Source organism: Oryza brachyantha, chromosome 3 (genome assembly GCF_000231095.2).
Source record: "Oryza brachyantha chromosome 3, ObraRS2, whole genome shotgun sequence".
NCBI classification, from domain to species: domain Eukaryota; kingdom Viridiplantae; phylum Streptophyta; class Magnoliopsida; order Poales; family Poaceae; genus Oryza; species Oryza brachyantha.
Genome location: NC_023165.2, coordinates 25,571,001 through 25,588,956, shown reverse-complemented (window position 1 = coordinate 25,588,956; position 17,956 = coordinate 25,571,001). Strand labels below are relative to the sequence as shown.

At 41.5% G+C, this 17,956-nt stretch overlaps 2 protein-coding genes and 1 long non-coding RNA gene across 3 annotated transcripts; 1 reads left to right on the top strand and 2 right to left on the bottom strand.

Annotated features, from left to right (window-relative positions):
* The first annotated feature begins 1,154 nt into the window (after positions 1-1,154).
* LOC102699487 (COBRA-like protein 3) lies at positions 1,155-4,716 on the top strand. Its single transcript, XM_006650541.3, has 6 exons — positions 1,155-1,614; positions 2,280-2,359; positions 2,613-3,069; positions 3,344-3,503; positions 3,594-3,874; positions 3,989-4,716. The coding sequence occupies exons 1-6, from the start codon at positions 1,521-1,523 to the stop codon at positions 4,279-4,281; spliced, it is 1,365 nt and encodes a 454-aa protein (XP_006650604.2). The 5' UTR covers positions 1,155-1,520; the 3' UTR covers positions 4,282-4,716.
* Positions 4,717-4,770: 54 nt separating this feature from the next.
* LOC102699293 lies at positions 4,771-5,255 on the bottom strand. The gene is made up of 2 exons (XR_423326.3): positions 5,124-5,255; positions 4,771-5,048 (listed from the first exon to the last, which is right to left on the bottom strand). It is a non-coding gene; the product is annotated as an uncharacterized LOC102699293 (long non-coding RNA).
* A 618-nt stretch (positions 5,256-5,873) lies between these two features.
* LOC102722942 (cytochrome b5) lies at positions 5,874-7,532 on the bottom strand. The gene is made up of 3 exons (XM_040522299.1): positions 7,309-7,532; positions 6,507-6,573; positions 5,874-6,408 (listed from the first exon to the last, which is right to left on the bottom strand). The coding sequence occupies exons 1-3, from the start codon at positions 7,393-7,395 to the stop codon at positions 6,161-6,163; spliced, it is 402 nt and encodes a 133-aa protein (XP_040378233.1). The 5' UTR covers positions 7,396-7,532; the 3' UTR covers positions 5,874-6,160.
* Between the last annotated feature and the right edge of the window lie 10,424 nt (positions 7,533-17,956).

Sequence of the window (17,956 nt, the reverse complement as noted above, 5' to 3'; positions counted from 1 at the left end):
CAATTTGCGTGCACTCAACGCGCTGGGTTGATTAGTGCCACGACTAAACTGAACACCCTCGTTTACCCTTTCTCACTATTTCTCTCTCCTCTTCCTGCTGTGCTCTTCTTTATTCCCTGCAGTGTCGGCGCATGTGTGGTTTGTCCTCTCTCTCTAGTCTCTAATCAAAGTCATCAGCCTCTGTCATTATTTTAACAAAACTAGTAAAGCTCGGCCGTGATCTGGGTGTTTCCGGTTTTGCCCCTGGTGACAGTTACTTGCAGGCTGCAGCTGGGTGAAAGTGAAGGGGGAACAAACCCCTTTTGAATGATTGCCTCGTTATGAGTCAGATCAATTGATGCTGCTAAGATTACAAATAAGAGTTAAGTAGATGACCGTTAAGCAAATGCAACATTTGATAATGGAGTGACATATAGGAGCTAAAAGCTAATATGTTTAAAGTTCTGTTTGGAGTAATTGGTTTTTTATTTTAATATATGACGCTATGACTTGTCGTCACCTATTTAACCATTTATTTTATTTAAAATGCTTACGTGATTATTATTTATATTGTTGTAATTGAATTATTACTAAATATGTTTTAACTCTAGCTTATATTTTCACATATTTACTTTTATTTAATAAAACGAGGCCATCTGAATGTACGAATTTGCCTTTTAAATATCTGATAAAAAACAAGCGGCTCATGTACGCTGATCTCAATAGGAGGTCGTGTTCGTCTTATCTAACGGTTTTATTACGGATGATTATTGAAGAAATTTCATAAGAATTAATTCCTATGATTTGAATGAACCATAAACCAGAATTTTTCATTCACATTATCAACCCAAAGCTTCTTTTTCAAACATTTGCTAATTAACGTATGTATTTGTAATATTAAAAGGCGTCTTATTCAGTATTAGGTTTATTTATTTTAGAACATAGCGAGTATTTTTCAAAATCTTGCTGATTGACCTCAAGCAGCTCCTGTGATTGTCAGGTTGTCGGTTGTCCCTTGTCTGAAATCAGACATCATTCCAGCCCCCATCACCAATAGCCACGCGATGTGAGCGAGGGGCATTCCCGTAAAAGCACGCGCCCCCAGAGGTTAGCGCGTCACGTCTATCGGTCGAAGCACCATGCCATCGCGGCAAAGGAAAATGCCCCAATATAACCAACTCCGCTCCACGAGCGCCCCCGCGGCGCGGGAGAGAGAAGGAGAGAGAGTGGCCAAGTGCGTGTGAGTGAGTGAGTGAGTGAGTGACGCCGCGTCGTCGCGGTAAAAAAAAAAGAAGGAAGAGAGAGAGCAGAGGAGAAGGCGGCAGCCAGCCAGCGGCGCGGCCGCACCCGCACATGCTTTAAGTCCCACTAGCCCCACCACCACCACCACCACCACCCTCCAGATCTCCCACCGCCTCCGCTCCCGACGCCGCCGCCGCGCGACGTTCCGGGAGGTGGACCGCGAGATCGGCGGGAGCGGCCGGCTGTTTGGTGTCTGGTAACTGTTCGGCGGCGGGGGAGTGGTTGGTTGCCTGCCGGGGATGATGGCGGTGGGTGGAGGGGCCTCCAGATCCGTCGCGTGCCTCGCCGCGCTGCTCGCGGCGGCGGTGCTCTTCTCAGCGCCGGCCACCACAGGTTCGACTCCCTTTTTCCTCTCTGTCCCGCGTTTACCTTCTCGTCGTTCTGCTCATCGGCGGGCGTGTCCGTCGGCCCGAAACGTCGATGATGGTCGGCGCCCTCGGCCGGCGGCGAGCCTGATGAGATCCACGCGCCTTGATCGCGGAGGAGGGCGATGAGAGGCGAGGTGTCCACGAGATTCCGCTGCGTGTTTGGGCAATGCGGCTCCCGGTTGGCTCGCCCGGAGCACTGTCGGTGGCTCCAATTCGGTGTCGGTGGCTTCTAGTTTTTGTCCTTCCGGCTGGGCTTCGATTCCATTCAGTTCGTTTCACTCTTGTTTGCACGAATTCTGGGGTTAAACTAGGTAGCTTAGCGCCAATTGGGCTGAGCACACATGGAGCTTCCTTCTCACACTAACCAGCGCCAGTCTTTGTTGCAAATTCACCTAAAGCTTCACCACGACGGTAGATCTGTTCAGGAGAGGAAAAACTGTGAAAAATTCTTAGTAATCGTAATATATATTTCTAAAATGGGTCCGGTGGTGAACTTAGGTGTGCAGTGTGGACCTTCCAAATCGGAATCACGATTACGCGATGTAACTTTGGCTTCTTCTGCTGTGCCAATTCACCTGTCTTTTCTTCTCTTGCTTGGGATTCTGATGTGCTCTTCTTTTTTGCTTGCAGAGGCTTTTGATTCACTGGATCCAAATGGGAACATCACGATAAAATGGGACGTTATGCAGTGGACTCCTGATGGTTATGTTGTAAGTACCAACCCGACATCACCAGCTCTATCTTGCATCTCAGTCCATTATTGAGCCCTGATTTTATTTTATTTTATTTTATGGAAGTTGTCTTGTAGTACAAACTACAAAGTAGACTGACAGTATAACCAACAACTGGTAATGAACATATGCCACAAATAACAATAATAGCAAGTCTTATGTCAGCATATTATGGATATCTTGTTTACCCTGTATGTGTATCATTATCATCTCCTAAATTTCTCCCGTGCAGGCTGTAGTCACAATGTTCAACTACCAACAGTTCCGGCACATTCAGGCACCTGGGTGGCAGCTGGGGTGGTCATGGGCAAAGAAGGAGGTCATTTGGTCGATGGTTGGGGCACAGACCACTGAGCAGGGCGATTGCTCAAAGTTCAAGGGTAACACACCCCACTGTTGCAAGAAAGATCCCACAATTGTTGATCTTCTTCCAGGCACCCCATACAACATGCAGATTGCCAATTGCTGCAAAGCAGGAGTTATAAATACATTTAACCAGGACCCATCAAATGCTGCTTCATCCTTCCAGATCAGTGTAGGTCTTGCTGGAACTACCAATAAGACAGTTAAGCTGCCTAAGAACTTCACTCTTAAGGCCCCAGGTCCTGGGTACACATGTGGGCGTGCTATGATTGTCAGGCCTACTAAGTTTTTCACTCAGGATGGACGCAGAGCAACCCAAGCTCTAAGTAAGTATCTCGTTCTTTTCTCTTTCCTGCATGACATCAATTGCTTGCACTCTTTGAATAAATGCATTTCGTGCTGAACGAAAGAAAAACTTGCATATCTAATCTAGGTTATCGTATCTGTAGGGTTAATAAGAAAATGTAACCTGTTGAATAAGAATAGATTGTTCTCAAAGTGATGAGTTCATTACCTACGAACACTAGTTTGTGGTAGGTTAAGTCTTGTACCAGAAATTTCTCTTTATTTTTTTGTTCTGAACAAAAACTTCACTTGCAGTGACATGGAATGTGACATGCACATACTCACAGTTCCTTGCTCAGAAGACTCCAACCTGTTGTGTATCTCTCTCATCATTTTACAATGACACAATTGTGAACTGCCCAACATGTTCTTGTGGCTGCCAAAACAACAGGACTAGTCCTGGGAGTTGTGTAAAGTGAGTTATTAAACTGTTACTCTTACTTCAGTTCCTATCAAGACTCTAGTTTTGTGTAAAAGCTCTAACAAGTTCCATTCATTCCCACAGTGAGAATTCACCCTATTTACAATCTGCCATTGATGGCCCTGGCAAATGGACCGGCCAACCTCTTGTCCAATGCACTTCCCACATGTGCCCAATAAGAATCCACTGGCATGTGAAGCTCAACTACAAGGAATACTGGAGAGTAAAGATCACGATCACAAACTTCAACTATCGCATGAACTACACACAATGGAACTTGGTTGTCCAGCATCCTAACTTCGATAATATCACCCAGCTGTTTAGCTTCAACTACAAGCCACTTACTCCATATGGAAGCAGGATAAGTAAGTAGCTTGTTCTACTTTATTTTCAAATAAAAAGTAGAATACACCTGTGACATGTCCGGATGTCCCTCGCTCCCTCTATCACTCTGACAGTGTTTGTTCCTTCTATTTTAGATGATACTGCGATGTTTTGGGGAGTAAAATTCTACAACGATTTGCTCATGCAAGCTGGTCCACTTGGAAACGCGCAGTCGGAGCTACTTCTGCGGAAGGATTCCGTGGCTTTCACCTTTGACAAGGGATGGGCCTTCCCACGGCGTGTGTACTTCAATGGTGACAATTGTGTCATGCCACCCCCAGATGCATACCCATGGTTGCCTAATGCAAGTCCTCTAACAAAGCAACCATTGACGCTCTCGCTTTTGGCATTTTGGATTGTGTTGGCTACTTTGCTGGCTTATGCATGAGGAGTGAAACCAGAAATTCGATGAGATTCAAGATGTTGTCAGGCTCCACGGTGTACACTGCAACAGATCATTTGTTCATTCAATTCCATGGTTGCATAGAAAAGATGTTGTCACGCTGAGGAAAGCTGATATATGTGTGTTTTGTAAGTTAAAAGGGCCAAAGTGTATTTCTTGTTTGGTATATACTGGCCACAACACTTTGGTGAACTTAGTTACTGCAAATTAGGCAATTACAGTTGCACCTTTTGTATTTTATAGCAAGCCAGAAATTTAATTGAATTATATGACTTCCCTTCTTGTAGTGCATGTATAGATTCCATAATAATGTTTTGTAAGATTTTGCGAACAGAAAGGACGTTGTTGAGTGAGATCATTTAATTTTGTTTTCTTGCTTCCACTGATCTATTGAACTACGATGTCCAATGTTAATGTTCACCTGCCCAAATAGCAGGAAACGAGAAACAAAACGAAAGATGTGTACCGCTGAAAGAACATGCAACCCAAAGATCATAAAAAGATAACGAGCAACAAGGATATATCGAAGCTTAAAGTACAGTGCTTCTTTATTTGGATTGTACCAGCTTGGCACAAGCATGTATTACGAGAGAGATGTTCCTAAAGACTCGGAGAACCATCGCAGATTTTTATACTGGAAATTGAAGCTACAATCTTTAGCCAATGCAAGGACAGATATGATGGTTCTCAACCAAACTAGAGGAACTAGCTATCTCCTGCACTTCTCTAAAGAGAACCAGACCTCCAGATCACTACAAGAAAAATAGAAAAACTACTGCAAAAATGCACAGAAACACATCAGCATGAATTCATTGAAACACTCTTACCTTCATGGATGATCTTGGATCCAGGTCCTCAGACACACACAGCCTTCTTCAAAGGGCTCCATGTTTTTGGCTTGTGCCAAGAGCGCTGCTGCCCTGAGGCCTTCAGAGATCAGAGGAGACCAAATGCCAGCCATGGCATGGAATAAATACCCATGAGATGAGAAAGATGCATTGCAACGGAATGATGGATATGGTTCGCCCGTAGCTATTGGTTTGTTGGCCAGTTGCACTTCCAAGCAAACCTCAGCACCCATGACCCAACCCATCTTCCACATGTTGGTTGCTTGCTCTGGCTTTAAGCAATGCCCCATCCAATCGGGGTGAGACTTCTGCACAATGGATCAGGCAAAATGCAACCTTCCAGATTACTCAGGACTCAGGAGAGTCACGAGGAATGAAAATTCACCAACTCTTACCAAGTAATGTTGAATCTGAAGCACTTCGAGGGGAGAAAAAAGCAGACCGACAACAGTTACCTTACATCTTTCTGAAATCTACTGCTCAACTATCTCCGCCTTATTCAAAATTCAAATAGTTCGACAGAGGGTATAAACTGAAAGCTAATGAGATGACAATTGGGAAGTATCTGATGTTCAAAACAAGAACACTGTTGTAAAATCAAAATCCAGGATTGATTAAAAAAATATTCTCTTGTAACTTTAGCATTGCATAGTAAATATTCTGAAAATAAAATAACAGAAAACTGCAGTGGTTCAGACAGAAAACAATATATTGTTTGAAAAGCAAAGAAATTTCAAAAGCAGCAACAGCTGCATGGAATTTTGTTTTGCCAGTAGCTGGCTCAAGGATGTCTAAATAGTATTGAATCCAATGATTCATCGAATGATTGTCACCTCGACAAAATAGTTTTCATCAATTTTGGACAAATACTTGAATTAATGTACCTAAGGACTCAATGTTTGTAACCTTTTGGGCTCTGGACAGAAATACATATGACCATCCATGAGCAGGTAAAAATGGGCCAGCTTCCCTCAACGCCTCACAAATAGCCCTTCAATCAATGTAACAAAGGATTATCATTTCTGGCGTGCATACAATACAGCAATAACGGCTGATATCCCGACTACTGTCACTGGAATAGCCCAGTACTGTGTTGCATTGGCCAACAGCTTGCTTGTGAAGCCCACATCCTGCTCCTTCCTGAAAACCTCCATCTCAGGGATGCTGGGTGTCGGATCCAACTCCCCAATGAAATAATCTTGCATTAGCTCCTTGGCACTGTCGCTGTGCCCCGCATCATCAAATTCTTCCTTCGCATCCTTACCTTAAAACATATAATCACATATGATCAGATCACCTAAATAAACTACGGAGTAAATATACTGAAACAAGAACACAACATTAATGGGGAAGTATCACTACCGGTAACCTCGAGAAGAACATCAGCACCCCCAGGATGGTCATCCAAATACTTGGTGACATCATAAATCTGCAGTGCATTCATCAATAGTGCATTAATCGTTGGTCATATGCTCTGTTCTTTTCGTCGATGAAAAATAAAAGAATATCTGTTTTTTATATTTTTTAATGATGAAATTAACTACTATAAAATTGAAAATCTACTCTACAAAGATGAGGTGATGAACTTTTGTATATAAACTTTTTGCAAAAAATGGACGGTTTAGTATTTCGGGAAACGTGCATGCAAAAGCCGAGGAATAATAATCCAGCCAAAGTCTTATCCTACAAAACAAAATACGCCTTGTATTTTGAAACAGAGGGAGTAGCATGTAGAATTACCTCTCTGATTCTCTACTGATCCTAGGCTCCTAGCACAATTTGTCCTTTCAAAAGTTTCAATGCAGGCAAATATGATGGCTTTCCGAGAGAAAGGAAACCGCAAAGAAATGATAATTCAGCACCGTAACACACGATATCAAATCACTATTCACGCGTCCTGACTAGTTAACACCAAGAATCTCTACTTCGTCGCAAGATGGAAGCTTGTAGTTTAGCACAAACAAATCGAGCGCGCGATCTAGTAGCCATTCCATCGAGCAGGTTACGAGCGTTATCTTGGTGGAGGGGGCGTGCCTCGTACCACCCACCCCTACCAAATACCAATCAACCTACCGATCTCGCGACCTTACACGCGCTGCTCCATCAGCAGCAGAGAGTAGACCAAGGAAGCGGCAGCGGGGAGCTTGGAGGAGACGGCAGCTACCTTGCCGTCGACGACGACCCAGCAGTCGTCCGGGGTGTTGTGGCGCGCCGCCTCCTCCATGCCGTACAGCTTCGTCAGCGTCGGCATCTCTTCCCCCCCCCCCTCTCCTGCTCCGGTAGCCGGAGCTCGCTGCTCTTCTCCTCCCCACCTGCCGAATCGGCGGCGCCCAAGTATCACAGAGAGGCGAGAGCGAGAGCGAGACGAATCTACCGCGGGTCCACGGCTTGCCGCGGAAGAAGAACAGAACAGCGGCTCGCTAGGGTTCTGGACTTCGCGCACACGACACCACGGCCCAACGGCCCAGGCGTCCGGCCCATCAATAGCCCATTTATTCCTCCTAAACAAATCCAACCGAACCAACCCAACTATCGCCGTCGATCGCCTCCTCCTCGCCGTCGTTATGATCTCAACGAGGCCCTCGAATTCAACGACGGTGAGAAGGGCGCCTCAACTCTCAACAGCCTCGCTGCACACGACGGCTGCAATGGGTGCAGGGGTGACGACGACCAGGACAAGTGCCGCGACCGTGGCATAGCCAATTACTAGTTCTAAATTATTTATTGTCAATCTAATAATTAATTCATATAATAGTTACTTATAAAATATATGCTATACTATTAATACCTGATCCCACATGCCATACACACATTGTATCTTAAAGTCTATACTATAACTGGCTATAAATATATAGCTCGTTCTTCTTTCCTTTCTTATCTTCTTAAAATATATTTATAGTTGGTTTACAATTTGCTATTGTACCTACCCTAAAGATTCTCGACGTCCCAAGATATCTACCAAGATCCATTGGGTTCAAGCGGACGAAGACGACGAGGAGCCCACCCTGTTGCTTGCCCGCCTGATCGAATTTGGCTCTTCGAAGGCCCAAGCCGTTGTGTCAATCTCTTAGATAACGAGGCCTTCTCGACATACGCCAGCGACGGTGTGGTAAGCTTGGAGGTGGCAAAGTAACACTTGTATACCCTCATTGCTTTCGTGGTTGCTTTTCTCAAAGGCTTTGTTTGGTTGTTTGGGATTTAATCCTCAAATGGAACCTATCTAGGAGGGGATTGAGTGAATCCCTCTTATGTCACTCAAACCCTATAGAGCATTTGAGATAAAATCGCTTGCTTTCTCCATAACCCTTCCTATAATCCGGCGTTTTGTTTTGGCTAGGACTTTCCAAATATGGAAACAAGCATATTCCTTCTACAATATGAATAGTCTCTGCGTGACATAAACATGTTGTGTTGCTGAAGTTTGTAACATCGTTTTAGTAGAACAAAAAGGATGTACAGAGTGCTCAACCAACATAGAGAAGTAACATCATGTGATTACATCAAACAAGAACAACAAAGACACGTTTGTTTCTACGCATATCATAGCACAAAACAAGATAGGCAAACATGTTTAGATGCTACAGAAAGTCTAAACTTGTTTAGCTGCTATTAAAAGTCTAAACCAACCAAAGAGCATTGAAACCCATCTTACACCTAGTTCCACATTTTGATCCTACAATTTCTAAATTCTTATCTAAATAATAAAATGCTAAGATTTGCATATTGTTCTGCAGCATAATGTAAAATTGTTCTGTAGCATAATGTAAAATTTAGTTTCAATGAGAATCATGACCTACACCTTCAAAACTACCGGCAAACTAATTTTTCTACTAAAGGATGGCAGTCATAAATTAGATAATCGAAAGAAACAAGAATCACTCTATAAAAAATCATCAATCAACAAAGAACACTATCATCGTTCTTGAAGTTGAATGTTTTGCTCCCCCCTATCTCTACTGAACAACTGAACAAACAAGCCAAAACAAACAAGAGATAGTCAACAAAGCCAGATACAACAATTCGCTCTCTCTCAAGTCTCTTATACCAGTAGCAGTACAATACACATTGTATATAATCATGGAAGATGCAGGCAGTGAGAGCGAGTGTACGATCTTTTCTTGATTTTTTCCACGTGTGAGCAAAGTTATGAGGAGGCAGGCAACTGAAGTAGGCAGCTGAACTGGTCAAAATACTGCAGGTTATTTTCGCCCAACTTTTTTCAGTGATTAGTTGATGCATGTGGTGTGGCCCGCTCCTACTACTCCTATACACACGTTGTTTGACTGCATTCGATCGCCAAGATCAGAGCAAACAAAAACATACTATAATATCTGGTTAATCCGGCTGAAGAAAAAAAATCCGGCTTGGATCGAGGGCCAAGAACATGCCACCACGGGGAGGATGAGCTCACGGCGGCGGCAGGAAGTGGGAGGGGACGACGGCCATGCCAGAGGTGCTCACGACGGCAGCGAGACGCTCGGTCAAGAAAGATCCAAGAACCCTAGGTACAAGGGAGAAAGAGGTGAGGGGATGAGGAGAAGAACGAGATACGACGGCCGAAGTGGCGAACCCCTGGGTCCCTGTCGTCTTCGCCGTTAGCTCAACTTGCGTGCGCCGCCGCAACGTCGTGCCTCATCTGTGCCACCACACAGAGGATTTTTTCCACGCCTGCCCCAAAGCTGATTTTTTTCTAGGGCCGGGATGAGTCGGAAAGGCCGGTATGGGCTGGGGAAGAATCCCAAGTGGGCTTAACAGAACACGTATTCTTCCTTGGGCTAGGATTTAATCCACGTCGGGCTGATCCATCGGAATTGTGGCCCAATCCCGACCGTTCCTGAAGCGACCCACGTATTCCACTCCCGAGGCTCCCGAGGTAGAATACCGGTCTATGACACATTACTCGATAAACTCCGTTCATCAAGAAATATGTCCATCAAAGTAGCATAGCAGAAACTTTACGATGGTTCCGATTATTACAATACACTAAAAGTTTAGCTCAACACCGAACTCAAGCAATGACAACAAAAGATACAAGGTAGAAGCTAGAAATATAAACAACAAAAACACTCCAACTACTCGTACAACTACCGGTATTAGAAAAACTAATGTTCTACTGCTACTACCCCTACTGTGACAACGCAGCACACACTACTGCTCGTCGACCCCGACGTCATCATAGAGACCTTCAGGGTTCTCATCCATCGCCTGCTTTTCTTTCGCTCCTTCAGTATAATCTTCTTCTTCATTTGTATCTAATGGTTCAACATCTATATCCAAGGAATTAACATAGGGAATGAGTACGAAAGGTACTCAACAATACCATCAATAGCAATGAAGTGTTTGAATGCAATAATATAGTATCCAAGATCCTTCAAGGAATTCCTAATAATTTTGGCAACTCTTTCTTTCAAAATCTCCAATTTTAATTTGAAAATCTACTGCACATGAGGTACCACAGGGTAGAACCTCCGATAGGTTCCTTTCCTGCCGCGTTCGCAGTTTCTACCCGAAACAGGGAGTGACATATCACAATTCAATACACTCTGCAGAGGTGTGTCGCTGTACCCACAGACGTCTTAAACCTTTTAATGCCCACGCCTGTCGGCGCTTTAAACACACTGCACCTTTTATGCCGGCAAGGTTAAGATCACAAGCTTTTCATCAATCCCATCTGTCAGTTATCTCTGTGGGTGATCCTCGCAACAACAGCAGATCAATCATCGAATCCCGCAACAACGGCAATCCACGTCATCTAGTCGGATCCTGCAACAACAGCAATCCTCATCGCTAGCCCACGCTCACGGGGTTCACGGAAGTCCTTAGCCCACAGGATAAAGCCATTAAGAAAGCATTACTAAGCCAGCCCATCCCATTCCAGGTCATGTGGTCGACACGATCGTTACGGCGCTTGCATACCAGATGGCAGTTGTTAGTTAACCTTATGATATACTCCACAACACACAAGTACCAGTTGCCAACAAATAAGATCATCAAGGAACTGATCCACATATATATCCATGCACATAATTAACATTTAAAAGTAAACTTCTGGTTTTCTATGCAATGGTGAGGGTTATATAGGTTGTAAATACTTGAAATAACTAAGCAATATGATCAAGAGATGGGCTTGCTTGGATAGAAAACACCAAGAGTGCCTCCGGATTCAGTCGAAATGATTGACTCCTCTGGAACTCGAACTTCTAAAAGACAATACAAAAGTCTGAATAAAAACGTATTCCGATCGTATGATATATATACGCATGCAATGTATATGCATAGTGTCTTATGAATATTAACCTCAATACATTTTATTTAATTTAACCTTGGTTCCGATGTTAATTTGAAATGTATACTTCAAGATATTTAAATTATGATGCTTAAGTGATTTATTGAATAATACTTAAAAATAGACTTTATTTAATCAACAATATGATGAAATTAAGAATTTAAATAATTGAATAGTACAGTATATAACTTACAAATTATAGTTTGGAAAAGAAATGAATTAATTCATTTGCTCAAGTTTTATTACTCTAATATATGAAATCAATTATTTAGCAAACCACTAAAATAACTCAATAGTGAATGCTCACTGCACCCCCTCACCTACTGTTCTCCTCTTACTCCTGCCTGCTCTCTCTCTCACACGCACATACATACACTCTCACCTTGCTGCTGCCATTGCAGCTCCATTTCTTCACTGCTGTTGCTGCTGTGCTCTACCTATAGTGACTCCTTTGCTGCTGCTACTCGAAGTTCCAAGCTTGCCTCCTGCCAAGCCCCTCACTCTCTACTGCTCTCTACCTTTCTCTCTCTTTCTTTCTCCCCTAGATCTGGATGTATGCAGCCTCCTTGGCCGCCGGCACCCAGCTCCGATGGTGGCCGCCGTGAAGAAGGCCAATTGCAGTTCTGGCAACTCCGGTGACCCCAACATTCATAAGTAATTTCACTAACTCCAGGATCCCTTTTTCCCCCTTTTCTCCTGCTATACAGTACACACATATATCTCCTCGTCTAAAGTTCTTCACTGTGATTGCATATATAGTTAGGATGTATATACTACTACTACAATCTGACACTTTAGTTTCTATAGCTTTTATATATTGGTTCAGAGTGGTTGCTAGGTTCAGAATAATTTTCCTCTAATGCAGTGTTCTGAAATAATGTCTAACTCTAAACTTGTAAAGGTAATTATATTTCAGAGATGATAATTATGACTAAATACTTATAAGGTTGATATCCATACTAATAAAATAAACTGAACACTCTAACTATGTCCGATTCTTATGCATGCTCTATTTCTCACTAATTGTTTCATGAATTAAATATTTATTTTTACAGAACTATAATAGCACACAGACCAATTATGATTGTCTAGTAAAAAAAATATGCAATACCTTTCTCTCAACCTAAACTCCAGATTTATGTGAATTTATATCCATTTAAAAATACTAATGCTACTGATTAGTATGCAGTATCCCCTCTCCTCCTTTGTTTTTAAAGTTTTGGTTACCTTTTTGTTGCTTCTATTCTGATACTGAAAGATGTGTGGTAAAACTCCTCCTGTACTTCTACCGCCACTCTCTGGATCAGAATGATTTTGCTATAACAATCTTCTTCTCCTTGAACTAGAGTACCTGCTCCTTCTGGAGCTGGAGCCCCTGCTCCACCTGAGCTTGCTGGTCTTGCCCTCTTCTTGCTCAGATTTTTCTCTCTCTAACTCTCCTTTGGTTGTACTGAGTTCTACGGCTGTGCTGTGTGAATTGATTTGGAATGGCTTACTGGTGAGACTCTTGTTACGGTGAATTTGAGAGATTTTATTACTGTGTACAGTGTTTTTTTAGGTGACTCACCTGCAAAGAACTTGCTGGCAGCACTAGAGCTTGACACCTTACATTTGCTTGCTCGGTGGAAAATTTTGAGAATTTTACTGATTCCAGAAAAATGGAAATTTTGGCAAAATGTAGATAGTTGATACCTTTTTCATTTTAGCCCCTGATATTTTCAAAATTCAGGAGGTAACTCTGAGTTTTGGGACTGATTTGTAATTGCCTAAAAACATAGGGTTTTCTAAAAATTGAATATTCATGGAAATTTGTAGAGATGGTTCATGCTACTAATTTTGTGCCCCTATATGGTCTGGTTGCAAAATATATGGCATGAAAAACTCACAGTATTTTTATGGTGTCTAAAAGATAAATTCTGGTAATCTCCTAAATTAATTTGGTGTTAGAATAAACACCATATTTTTAATTAGCTACTGTACTTTTCATAGTAATAGGTGATGATGTATACTTGAAATATGAAAGAAGAATGTAATATGCATACGTAAGTGAAATAAAAGATTTTATTTGTCCTATTGTGTTTTCCTATTTTGGTGATATGCATACGAGTCGGTCTTCTAACGTGAAAAACCAAAACGTGAAAATTAAATGAAATAAAAAAAATAGGGTCGTTACAGTTCCCGAACCAACCGAACAAGCCAACACTCCCCTATCGATGCTTTTTATATCCCACAGCTTCGACAAATCGTTTAGCGCCATTCATCTTCAGCGTAGCTCATTGTGATGATCCACGAAGAGGTGTGGCACCTCGATACGGGAGCCACAAATCACATCACAGACTCACATGAGTAAAAATCATTGTCTAATTGAAATTATACAATTTATTATACTCAAAAACTAAAATACATCCCACAGCAGTATTTTCGTTGCTTAGAGTATTTGCCTTAAATTCTGCATGCTCTAAAATAGATCCTCAGTTTTAACTTAAATTTTAAAACACAAGTAATTTTAATGTCACAGAAACAATTTTTGGAGTTATCAAAAAACTGAAAGAAAATCATTTCCCCATGTAGGACCAAAACTTGCCCATTCCTCCCGAAACGTATGATGCACACGAATTAGTCAGAGGGAGTATGTTGTCGGTTGTTTCTTTTTTCCCTTGTTTTCTTTTATACACATCATGTTTCTTTTATAGTGTATATAATATTTAAATATGAAAAATTTGTATGCAATACTGTGTATGGAATGTGTCCATGTATACGTTTGTATTTATAAAATTATGTGTATATTTTTTGTGGATGAAGTTTATATGTATAGCAGTTTAGGTATAAGTATTATACATATAATATTTACTATATAAAGTATATAAAGTTATGTTTATAAGAGAAGTATGGGGTCACTCGAGGAATAAATCTAGCATATCGTGCATCTGGTCGAGGACTTCTAAACAATCCATCTACAATCAAGCAGTAATAGAGTATTATTCCATCCTCAAGAGTCTGAACATAGTTAATCCTTACTCACGTAGACCATACTGTACTTTTGATCTCACATGTCACCTCAAATATTATCAACGATATAAAACATTAGTAATATATATAATTATACTCAAAAGATTCGTCTCGCGTTTTTCAGACGGAATCTAAAATTTATTTTTTCATTCATGTCCGAAAACCCCTTCCGACGTTCGACCAAATATTCGACGTGACCCTTTTGCCAAATTTATTTTGCAACTACACAAGGCCTGAAACCAAAAATCTGCCACTTCGGATCCTGCAGTAGGGTGACGTGATGTAGCCGGCGTCCAGTTGGCGAGCGCCAGCGCCGCAGCGGCACGATACTGGGGAGGCAATTCGCCAATTCCGATGCGCGCTCCTGCCACCGGCGCCACGTTTCGAGCCCGCGACGCGCCGTGCGGCCGTGCACACGGTACGGCCCCACGGAACCCGCAGCGCCGCGCAAGCACGCACACACGCATCCGTTTGCCGCGGCCCGGACGGACGAGGCCGCGCCGCGCTTTAGCCGAGCCAAGAGAGGCCCGACATGCCGCTCCCTACATGGCGATCGATCGATCATGGCGAATTCCGCCGCGACGTACGCGCGCGTGCGTGCGGAGCCGCGGCCGGCCGGGTCCGCCAGCTACGTACCTACACGCTACATACGCACTCGCCTTTTCCTTTCCATGCCTCCCGGTCCCGCCCGGCCTGTAAACGTAGTCCTCTCTACTCTGTCTTTGCGTGGGACTGTAGCACACTGTACCTTGGGCGTGTCATGCGTGTGTGCATAGATATGGCCTTCTTCCGCTTTGCTATATACTACTCAACCTGCTCTCGTCTCGCCTCCCTTTCCATCGATCCTGTTTGCTTTCTGTCACGAGCTCGTGGCTGGCTTTATGTGGTGCCGACATTGCTCCCCGCTTTGCACTTTTGCCATATGTGAGCCTGAATATATCCCTACTTGGTGGTCACTTGTCTTGTCCACTGTGCAAGACGCAGTTGGGTGACCGAATGTGTGTATCAACAGGAATTGATCGGTGCACCGGCGAAACGAGTGAAACTATCGGGGTTCTCTAAAGCTCTGAACATATCACATGCATTAAATGGAATTAGCTACTGCCTCCAGTCTCATAATAACCTTATTTTTCGTTTTTTTCATGTCCAACATTTGACCATTCGTCTTATTTGAAAAATTTGTATAAAAAGTTAAAAAAAAATTATCCACGTATAAAGTACTATTAATATTTTATCATCTAGTAATAATAAAAATATTAATCGTAAATTTTTTTTAAATAAGACGAATGGTCAAACGTTGAACATTATAGGACGGAGGCAGTAGATTAGGATCACGCAGGATTATATTGTAATTATCTTAGCTATTTTTTTTTCTAACGTTGTACTTGATAGGTACAGGTTAATAAGTGACACTGATGAGAAGATATGGTTGGGATTGTTTCCTCACAACTTAGTACACTAAAAGATCTGATAGACGATGGGAATGGACGAGTGGTACACAAAATAAAGAGAATCCAAGAACAAAGCAAACATACCAATTGAAACCGACATTTGGCCGTGTGCTTTCTCACGTACCTCTCTAAATATTCTCGCTTTCTCAGACATCACAACAGGGTTACATTTGAGTGCTGGGAGTACTTGGTCGCGTACATTAATTAGGCCGTGTTTACTTCGGGAAAAAAATTTGGATGTCAGAAGAGGTTTTAGACACGAATGAAAAAAAATGAATTTTATAGTTCACCTGAAAACCGCAAGATGAATCTTTTGAGCCTAATTAATTTATCGTTAGCACATATAGGTTGTTATAGCACTTATGACTAATCATTCATTAATTAGGCTTAAAAGATTCGTCTCACGGTTTCCCCTAACTATGCAAATAGTTTTTTAATCTATATTTAATGTTTCATTTAGGTGTCTAAAGATTCGATATGGTCTTTTTTGGGAACTAAACTAGCCCGACATATTTAATGTATATTTTCTTAGGAAGGTATAAGTTTAGACATGTCATAAGTTTCTAGTTTAGTTAAGTGTACTTTAATATTTAGACTTATATAACTTAGACTAAGGTGGAACCCATTGGGATAAAAATATGTCATCCTTCTTACATTTCTCCACTATACAACATTAAATATTAAGCTAAAGTATTTTTTTTAAATCTAAGTACTAGTTGCCTAGATAAGTCATGAAGGTTAGAAAATTTAGCTTAGCACCATTCCTTCAACACATATAATCTATCCTATATATTTCTCTCTCCTTATGCACTTTCTTAGAAGACACATTGGAGCTGCTCTAAGGGGGCACCTACCGCACATACATTACTCATATTGTCATGTGTGTGCACCTCAAATGAACACGGTACTAACTCCCCGATATGAGAATTTAAAAAAACCAAGTTATACTTTCTATTTTTAATCGATTATGTTATTAACTTTTATATACAATATTAATTTAATAATTCACGTTATTTAAAAATTTACCGTGTAAAATTTAAGTAATTATTAAAATATTTCTAATGATATAACAAATAATTACAAACTATATGGGTAGTTACATATTTATTTTGAGTGATATGAATGATCAAACGTCGTATCCAAAAGCCATACCCATTAGAAAAGAGAGATTTTTTTGCACGCGTCCCTTCCTTTTGGCCAAATCAAGAGTCTCACATAAATGATTATTCATTGAAACCTTTTCTTTTCCACTTAGTAGAATATCAGTGCGCCTTTGATAGGACATATAAGGCTTAAAGAGCTTTAACACGGAAAATCTTTTGACACTCTTATTTCAGTAAACTGATCTTGGTTATTTGTAAGATATAATTTCTAAAAAAGAACAGACCATATCCAGGCGAAAACAAATGATGATGGAACAATACATGCGTGCATGTATTTATTCACGCCCAAAAAATTCATGCCCTCCATACACCCAATTAATCTGGGGCAACTCTCCGGTGCATTTTATTGGTAGTATTATATTACCAGTAGAAAAAAGATATTTTTGTATTTTGTTAATTACTTGATTAGCGGTATTTTGTAATTTGTAATTTTTGCAATAAAGATCATAATATAAAGACAATATTACCCCTTTAAATTTCTACTACACCCAATATTGTTGGTAGTATAATTTAATCACACAGCCGTTCGATAAAAATAGATCATCGGTGTCGGTTAAATTCTACTACCAGTAAAATACACCGGAGTAAGCCTCATTAATCTGATATACACTTTTCTCCTCTCTCTCCCTCATACTCTATTTTGCACGTACACGCATTATTATGTTCTGTTTTCCTATGAATTTGGCCTTGTACCCATTGGAATTTTTGCCCCCGTGCTATATTCGATGATCATGTGTTAAAGAGGCACGCATGTGGGTGTGCATTCAAATTAACCAAGATGGAACAACATATATCACTGGTGTGACTGCACAATATATATATGTAGCCATTGTATATAGAGATTAATACAGAAATTTAACACCATATTGTATATGCATCGATCCAGAATTAGGGCCCATCCTT